A 9261-nucleotide genomic window follows, 5' to 3' on the forward strand; every position below is an offset into this window, starting at 1 on the left:
CCGGCGGCCGGCCTGTCCTGATGACCCCAGTGATTGCTAAAACGTCGCCGTCGTGTTCCTCTCTTGCTAAACCTAAGCTAAACCTAAGCTAGACTATGATATATGGCCGGCCTCACCAACTGAATTTGAACGGAATCAGTTGCCGGAGAACAGTTCTGGTTCTGCCGCACCATCACATGCTCCCGTGCTCCTGTGCTTCCGGCCAATGTGCATCGTTGGATGCACATCGCACGGTGCATCTGGGGAGCACTATTTGGATCGCGGGTGTTATTTGCGGAAAGTTCAAGGCTAAAACGCAAAAGTGCGCGTCATAGTGTGGAATTTTTTATATTTTTATTTTAGCATTTTGCAAAATATATGTCAAATAAAAAAAAATATATGTCAAATAAAAAATTACAAATCTATACGCATACCGTTGAAATGGCTATAGCCAGTTCAAGCGCTCATTCTCTAGACAGTATATCTTCAAAAAATCATAACTAATTCATATGAATTTGGATGGTGATAAACTTTATATGAAAATTGTAGTTCTTGACGAGATCTACAATGTTGTAGTTCAAACCTTTTCTTATTTAGAATCATCTTGGTACTCAAATAATCAACACGATATTCAGATCTAAACATTGCGTCGATTATTTGAGCACCGAGATGATATCAAATGAAAAAGTTTAAACTAAAATGGTGTAGATCTCATCAAGATGTACAATTCTTGTGTAAAGCTTATCTCCATCCAAGTTTATATGAATTAGTTATGATTTTTTGAAGACGTGCTGTCCAGAGAAGGGAAATTCAATATTATTCCAAATGACAAAAGTTGAACTACAAAATTGTATATCGCATCGAGATCTACAATTTTTATATAAAATTTATCTCCATCCGAGTTCGTATAAATTAGTTATGATTTTTAAAAAATATGTTATAGATTTGTAATTTTTTATTTGGATATATATTTTTACAAAATACTAAAATAAAAAAATAAAAAAATTCTCATAGTGTGGGAGCATCAGAAATGTGGTACTCTTTCTTGGCCCATCCTTCCCAGCAAAAATATCTTTGGGCCCTAAGATACGACGGTGGGCTACAACTACAAGTCTAACGGGCCGGTTCATGCATGAGTCATGACAGGTTGGCCCAATCCTCCCTCCCGGCTCCAGCTTGCCAGCGGCAGCACAGGCACAGCACGCCGGCCGGCAGTGCCACCGGGCCACCCGCCCACCCCCTTCCTTATCACAACATCCACCACCTGCGTGGCCTGCGCAGGAAGCAGCAAAGGAATGGCCTCTCTCCGCCACCTCGCCGCCAGCCCCTCCTGCCACCATCACCACGCCGCCTCCCTCCAGCTCCGTCGCCTGCCCTCCTGCCCCCGCCCCCTCCGCTCCCGCCTCTTCACCCGTAACTAACCGCTCTACCCCTACTGTTCCCGAATTCAGAGCCATTCCTTGCTGGCAGCTCAACTGCTTTCCTTGCAGGGATTTATGCTCTCTCCAGCAATGACATCAGGGTTGGCACCAACGTAGAGGTCGACGGCGCGCCATGGAAAGTTCTAGGTGTCAAACATTTCTCAATACTAGTAGCGCACTTCTTTCTTTGATAACTTACTGGAAGGCTACACCAGACAATGTGGTACATTATCTCTTGTTATTCTTCCTCAACTGCTCTTTGAAGGATATGCAACAATCAACATACTTATGCTAGCATAATTTGTGGAAAGTTATCAAATCCATGTACCTTCCAGTCCTTTCTCGACTATTAATGATTTCTTTGCTTAGCACTAGAGTTCGTTGAGAGGGAAAAGGTGCTTCCTTTGTAAACACAAATATGTGTTGAGTATTTAAACTGTAGCCTTAGCCACTGTCAAGCAATGCCTATAATTGTTATGGGAAATATAATTCCTCATCTCCATTCAACAACAGAGTTTCTCCACGTCAAGCCCGGAAAAGGTGCTGCTTTTGTCAGGACAAAAATGCGCAATTATGTCACTGGCAACACAGTTGAGAAAACCTTTCGGGCTGGAAGTACGGTAATCTCACCTCAAACTCACATCTTCTGAATCTGACAAGAATGCTGCACTTCCTTTCCTTTCCCCACTCTGTGTCTGTGTTGTACTACATCTTTTTTTTCCTTGGAAAAAACTGCTACTACATGATTCGGCTTAGTTAACAAAACTCTTTCCTTTTCTTATTTTCCATAGTTTCTTGAATTATACTTGATGTATCTTTGGCCTACCGTGGATTTCTTTTGCTTCACCAAAAACTGTTCATTGTCTCTTCGTCAGTGTTCTTCAGTTATGCAACAACTAATAGTCACTTCTCCATTAAACTTTCAGCTACAGGAACCATCCCTTTCCAAGGAAACCAAGCAATTTACATACAAGGATGGCTCCCAGTTCGTGTTTATGGATCTGGTAGATAATTCACTTTTCACCCAAATAGTTAGTGAAATGCTTGTCATTATAATCCACCTTGCTTTATGTTTTTTCAAATTTTTCTCATGGTATTGGTTATTAGATGTGAGCTTTATATTAGATAGTTTTCAAGGGAATTTTGGTATCGAAAACATTACTTTAAGTTTGTATTAACTCAATTTCTTCTCAATGAATGATACATAGCTCTCATCAGTGTTCTAGAAGAAAAAACAAGCTAAAGTATTTCCTCTTATTGAATGGTAGTGCGGTGACCAACAGTTACCGCCCCCTTTCAGTTTGTTCCAGAATTTGTCCCACTTCAACACCCCAAGGCACCCTTTTCTTAGATCATCTTATGTACCATTATGCTTGCTTGAAAACACGCTGTGAATTGGATTCTATTCGAATGTTTGAAGCAATCAGCATCACTTGTTCAAAGACAATTCCAAAATATGATGTAAGAAGTTTGAATAAAGGCAAAGAACCAGAGCTGGCACAGTGGTCAATTTAATTTCCCTTTTTCAGAAAGAAATAATTTTGTTTTTTTCTTCACAGAAAGCTTGATGTCTGAATGTAAACTAGCCACTTTCTGAATTGGTGCACAAAATTCCAACTAAGATCCTGACATATGCAACGTTAATTTTTCTATCTTCAACGGCCTTGTTAATTTCCCTTTCCAGACAACATTTGAAGAAAGTCGGTTAAACGAAGCAGATGTCGGTGACAAGCAAAAATGGCTGAAAGAGGGAATGGACTGCAATTTGTTGTACTGGAATGGGAAGGTATTTCCATTTTTGTTTTTTCACATTAATTGGCATTCAATTGACTGATGATTCTCACAATTTTTTCATAGAACCAGGAGGAATAATGTGCTAGATGATGGTACTAGATGTTTTTATGCAGCAAAATATGCTGGCTATTAACTGTGATAATTTTGTAGATCATTGATTTTGAGCTGCCCATCACCGTTAGATTGACTGTGACTGATACTGACCCCGGGGCAAGCGATAGTGTACAAGGTACGGAATTCTCTAATATCTGGTATGCTTCTGCAAGTACCTGCAATTGGGCTAACCATGCGTGCGAAATATGCCGACCATTTCTGTCCGATGAAGTCACCTAACCAGAATCATATTGCTACTGTATTTTGTAGGAGGAACAAAACCCGCAACCCTGGAAACTGGAGCTGTTGTCACGGTGCCCTCTTTTGTGAACGTAGGCGATGATATACTAGTTGATTCAAGAACCGGACAGTACATGAACAGAGCATAGAGGGTTGAAGAGGATTTTGGATTTGAAGAGAGCACTAGTTTTTTGTTCGACCATTTTAACCCCATTCACATGTATGAATGCTTGCATCTTTTGCCCCCAGGATTTCCTTTGCAAGTGGATCCTCGCTACGAGACAAACGGAAAATTATGTTCAAAACCTTCAGCTCATAATTTCATATCTCAAACTCTGATTATTACTGATTAACTGTGACCCAAGAACACGAGTAAAGAACAGTTATGCCTACCAGTGATTTTTGTTTTCTTTTCAAATTGTATTCCAAACGCATAATAAAAGATGCATCTGACCACAAGTCATCACTGAGGCAACAAGCTCTATGTAAAGGCTTCCAGTACCAGAACAGAAATCCTATTGAGCAGCGTAGCGTACAAATAAACAATTAGCATCAGCTCTGTCGATCTCATATTTCAATGCACCTGTTACAAGATCAGATGCTGATACATACGCAACGTATGTGATCCCAGAACGCTTTATATTTCAGTTAGCCACTGGTAGCCAACTTTCTCAGCAACCGATTCCGCTCGAACATATGTTTTACAAGGAGCAATACTTCTGTCTGTTAAACACCCGCCTCGAGTATCACGCACATAGATGTCCAGTCCCTGCTCTTAAAAATACAAACAAATTCCATTCAGTGGATAGCCATCACGAATCAAGCAAAAACACCAGGCACAGTTTTCTGTTTGTTGGCAGTCATATCCCTCCACCATTGACAAACCAGTGACCACAAACATGACTGAACACCAGTCATGCCCGTCTGCCATCTCCTTTATTGGTCCTGAAAAGAAGAGAGGACGATTATTACTAAACAAGATCATGTCATGGTACAGCCTAAGACTAACCCTGAAATCACGTGGATACAAAACGGTCAAGAAATTTACAGGAGGATCTCGCTATATGCATGCTAGACATAAGATCATTACAGTTATGCACATCTAACCCCAAGTTTATATGAGTTGGATGTTGGATCACATCTTGGTTTCCTCTTATAAAGTCTGCATCCTATTCACATCTCAATATGATGAGAATGACTCTGAACATCTCCTTGGTTGTCCAGGGGCATGTACTGAGCCATGATGGCACGGATCTCCGAGTCCATATACCTCTGTAGGCAAAGGCAATGCAAAAAAACAGTATTAGATGCCACCCTAGCTAACAAAAGAAAATAAACCTATAAACATCAACTCATGAAATCTGCTCATGTCTTACCCGGATCCTGTACTTGTACACTGCATATCCTGCAATTCCTGCTGCTACAAGGCCAAAGAAGATGACCCACAAGAAGCCCCAGCCTGTTTCTGTTGCTCCATTTTTGCCTGAGTACAGCAAATTCGGAATCAGTATCACTTAAGTGTCAAGTTCATGTCTAGATTCAGCATATGTTGCTATTTTGAGCTTAAAACTGTCAGTAGTCAAAGCAAAAATCTAAAATTATGATTCAAGTGCCTCAAATAGGTGAGCTAGCCAGCAACTTCTGCTAACTTATGATTTCTTAAGTCTCACTGGTAAACTAAGTCAACATAAAAATGCGAGCCAGTAATAAGCTGAAAGTGTACATGTATGAGGGCTACATACTTATGCATGTATCATGCTCCTTCATGTAAAGCAATCCTCCACTGCAGCCACACTCATAGCTTCCCCATGTGTTCTTGCATTTGCATTCTTTGCATTGGCATGCAGTCCTTTCCTTGCATTCATCAATATCTGTCACAAAATATTTCACAAAAGCATCAACAGAAAGTGGGAGCAGTTCAACAGCAAAAAGCCAATTATTAAGTGCATATTCACATATGTCCATTACAGCAGAAGCTGTGAAGGACATCCAAGCACTTCTAAAAGCTTAATGGACCTCAGGAAATGGTCCTTACCTTCACATTTGTGCTTACCATCACCCTTGAACCCATCCGGGCATTTACAGCCATCATCCTGCAGATTAGAGACACCACAACTAAAATTTCAGTTTTCAAGCATTTTTTTTATCAAAAACAGGACAGGATCCTACTGATAATATGGCAGTTTTAAGGGCAGCAAAATACCAAAAAGACACTTACAGTGCAGGCAGAGTATGTCCGACCATTCCTGGTCTCTTTCCAACACCCTCCATTGTTAATTTCACATCTCCCAGATCCAGAAGCTACAATAACAAAAGCACATGTTATTCACAAGGCTCTAGTGACAACTATAGATCTCAGCAACCTTACTACGTTATCCGATACTGTTAACATATAAGAAAAGAAAATGCCAAAAGATGAATCCTGATGCCTATTAGCGTACCTTCACAGTGAGTATAGCCATCACCAACGAATTTTACTCCTTTCACAACTGGACATTCACAAACTCTTCCACGGAAAGTATCCTGCATATTCACCGAACAATTATTATATGCATAAGCTAAACAGAACGAATATATGATAAACCGAAGTTTCAAGAAAAACCTAACACCACATGAAGTACCTTGCATGCAGTGATGTTAGCAGCCTTATCTTGCCAACAGCCACCATTGTTCTCTAGGCACTCATTTGTTTGTATATCTAAGGTTAAAATAACATTTAATTATATAAGAGCATGCTACATGCAAGTTACACTTGGTGAAGTAAACATGGAAAAATTATGGGAATCAATGCACCAACCTTCACTCAAGCAAACAGCTGGCTCAGTGGTTTCCCGAAAACCAGCACAAAGTGCTTTAAGAACTGCCCCTTTGTCAAGCTTCCCTGAGAAACATAAGACTCAGAAAAGTTCATCTGGTAATCTCAACACATATTTTATAGTAATTCACAGGATTGAAGAGCACATACCTCTGTATTGTCTATTATTGATTACCAGAGTTGGTAAGATGGTAACATCACCACGAGAGCCCTTGCCGATCTGTACAAAGTGATGGATGATGATGTGTTCAGATCAATAATAGGATGAACAGAAAAGATCACGCACGCACATTGAAGTACTAACCTGTGCATCTTGTTCAGCTTTCAGAACAGGGTTTTCTTCATCAGCATCTGGATCACCAATACATTTATCTATTGCCTTATGATCAAGGCCTGTAAATTATAAAAAAGTTAAGTATAAAAACTGCACCTTGCCACAGAACATAGATAAACATATGCAATACAACATACCAAGTGACTTGATAACCCCATCAGCACACTCCTTGGTGTACTTCTTTTCCTTCATTGGGCATCGGATCGCAAAATCAGTAACATAGTCCCACCATAACCAAGGCTTCTTGTGCTCCTTAGCAACCTTAAACACACAAACTTGGCGCAAATTCTGGATCACCACATCTTTCCCATCATATCCTTTGCTAAAATCCTGTTCTGGGTCAGGCGCACAGTATCTCCCATGATTGATGCACTGGGACTTGCACTGCTTGCTCAGAATGAAGGCCTCTGGACAATACCATGTAATGTAGTGAGGAGTGAACTCTGTGTAGCCCTTCTTCTCAAGTACCTGTGCTGCTCCTTTGAAGCTCTTGACAAAATCAGTCTGGCTATCGCATTTTGGGCCACATTCATCATTGCTGTTGGTCCAAAATTCATACTCAACACGCTCATCAGGGTGGGGCAGGGCCTCTCTCCAATCCAAATTTACATTAACCATGTCACCATTATCAATTGCCTTCTTGAGCCTATCCCCAAAGCTCTTGGTTATTAGCGCTGAAGGAATAGTGATGTTCTCTAAGTAATCTGCCCTCCCACTCTCCTCAGGGGTGTCCATTGTAATTAGAGGTTCATCCTTGTCATCAGCAACAAGGATTGCTGCTGCTCCTGCATTCTGTGCATTCCATGCCTTCTTTGTGAAGTAGCAATCTGAGCACAACAAAACCCATATTATGCAATCAATCAAGCATTTAAGTAAGCAGGTATGCAACATCTTAGAACAGACAAAAAGGAGTGTTAAATAAACATCAAATTGGTTGGGAAAAAAAATGAAAGTAACATCACAGGAAGTTCAAAAAAGGCAGACAGTGACATAACTACTAAAAAATGCAGTAGTAATGGACTGCGAACTCTGAGATTTAAGTTCCCTTGCTATGCACATCAAGTCACAGATTTAGTCGTTCTATTGAACTGGGTCAACGAATATTAAATTTAATCACGTCATCACATGACAAGATCTAATCTTCTACTCACCAAACTAAGACCACACGACTAAAAAAGAATTGCCCACTCGTGATCAATCTTTCAACTTCAATCAATCCAATCAAACTAGCTGAGTCTTGTAAAGCGTACCAGGTAACAATCTAAAAAAGTCACGCATGGACGACCTAACAGAGACCAACTACACTATCCAATCCAACGGACGGGGGCAGAAAAAGACCTTGCTCAGTAAAATCGCAACAGGAATGACCCAACAGACCAAGTGCTAGTACCAGTCACAAGGAGAAGAAGAAATCTTGTAATTTTGCTCACCTCCCCTGTCGACTAGCAGGAAAGTGGGGAACGCTCCCGGCTTGGCCTTGTAGGAGATGTCGAAATCGTCGAAGCTCTTGCAGGCCTTCTTGTTGGCCTTGGGGTAGGCGACGAAGCCGACCATGGTGCCGCCGTACTGGGGCACGCCGAAGTTGCCAATGGCGCACTCGTAGGTGCCCTTGAGGTCATCCGGCGCCGTCACCTTGAGGCTGTTCTTCTCCACCACGAACCTCCCGTGGCAGCAGCCCAGCAGGAGCGCTGCCCACACCAGCAACTGCAGCATCGCGCCGGCGGATCGGAACCCCATGCTTCCGATCCACTGCCGGACTTTGCAATTGACGAAAACCTGCTGGGGATTGGACTGATGTCTGAGGTTCGATTGAATCAAGGTAAGATCAATCTTGCGGCTGTGCGGGCGAAAAAAAGCCCCGAAAACGGTGGCGGAGAGCGGAAAGATTGGATTTTGACGGCCGCAGGAGAGGGCGTTGGTGCGAGTTCTACACTACTCGGATGGAAGAGTTGGAGTGGGAGAGATTTTTCGTTTCCGGGGGGTTTGGTTAGAGAGAGAGAGAGAGAGGTGGGGAAGGAGACGAAAGGACACGGTGTAGAAGCCTCGTGGTGAACCAAAACCAGAAGAACACGTGATCAAACCCAAACCAGCAAGTTAACATGTGGTTATTTCACATTGCATCTTCAAAGAGAGAAAAAATAATTATCAAACGGGAGGGAGAAAACGTAAACACTAAGCTTCAAAATATAAATTTGCAGCTTTGTTAAAAAACTCTAATCCTTATCTCGGTACCTTTTAATTGCGGTATACTCTTCATGTAAAGAGAAAGGTACCAAGAAATATTAATATACTTAACTTAGTTTGATTTTTTAGTTACTTTTCTCAGATCAGTATTTAGTAAAAAAAAAGAAGAAAAAAGTAAATGAAAGTACACACTGATACCTTATAATCGTCATAACAATGCTCAGTTTTTATTATTACTATGTTTTCTAGCACGTATACGAGCGTGCAGAAGGTATTTCTACAATAATTTTTTTTACTGAGTAAGTATACTTACGCGTTACGTCAATGTTTCTCAAATTGGGCATCAAACCCTGTGATGATACGTGTTTTGGGCCGTAGTAAATCCAACGAGGCCTGGCAGA

The 9261-nt window shown here is 41.3% G+C and overlaps 2 protein-coding genes across 4 annotated transcripts; one reads left to right on the forward strand and one right to left on the reverse strand.

Moving 5' to 3' along the window:
* Window positions 1-1227: 1227 nt before the first annotated feature.
* Window positions 1228-3880, forward strand: LOC101771688 (elongation factor P). The gene is made up of 7 exons (XM_004977328.4): window positions 1228-1392; window positions 1470-1547; window positions 1914-2020; window positions 2327-2404; window positions 3085-3186; window positions 3345-3423; window positions 3558-3880. The coding sequence occupies exons 1-7, from the start codon at window positions 1275-1277 to the stop codon at window positions 3674-3676; spliced, it is 681 nt and encodes a 226-aa protein (XP_004977385.1). The 5' UTR covers window positions 1228-1274; the 3' UTR covers window positions 3677-3880.
* A 180-nt stretch (window positions 3881-4060) lies between these two features.
* On the reverse strand, window positions 4061-8703 carry LOC101771169 (vacuolar-sorting receptor 1). Of its 3 annotated transcripts, none has more exons than XR_002678602.1 (13): window positions 8107-8703; window positions 6814-7503; window positions 6647-6735; window positions 6493-6562; window positions 6325-6408; window positions 6149-6225; window positions 5969-6050; window positions 5746-5828; window positions 5563-5620; window positions 5270-5398; window positions 4904-5010; window positions 4635-4799; window positions 4061-4472 (listed from the first exon to the last, which is right to left on the reverse strand). XR_002678602.1 is itself a non-coding variant. In XM_022828588.1 (12 exons), exons 1-12 carry the CDS (start codon window positions 8411-8413, stop codon window positions 4701-4703), a joined length of 1875 nt encoding a protein of 624 aa, XP_022684323.1. In that variant the 5' UTR covers window positions 8414-8703; the 3' UTR covers window positions 4480-4700. The 3 variants fall into 3 exon arrangements, 1 of the variants encoding a protein (XP_022684323.1); XR_002678603.1 differs by having other exon boundaries at window positions 4618-4799; XM_022828588.1 differs by lacking the exon at window positions 4061-4472 and having other exon boundaries at window positions 4480-4799.
* Between the last annotated feature and the right edge of the window lie 558 nt (window positions 8704-9261).

This window comes from Setaria italica, chromosome VII (assembly GCF_000263155.2).
Source record: "Setaria italica strain Yugu1 chromosome VII, Setaria_italica_v2.0, whole genome shotgun sequence".
Lineage (NCBI taxonomy): Eukaryota > Viridiplantae > Streptophyta > Magnoliopsida > Poales > Poaceae > Setaria > Setaria italica.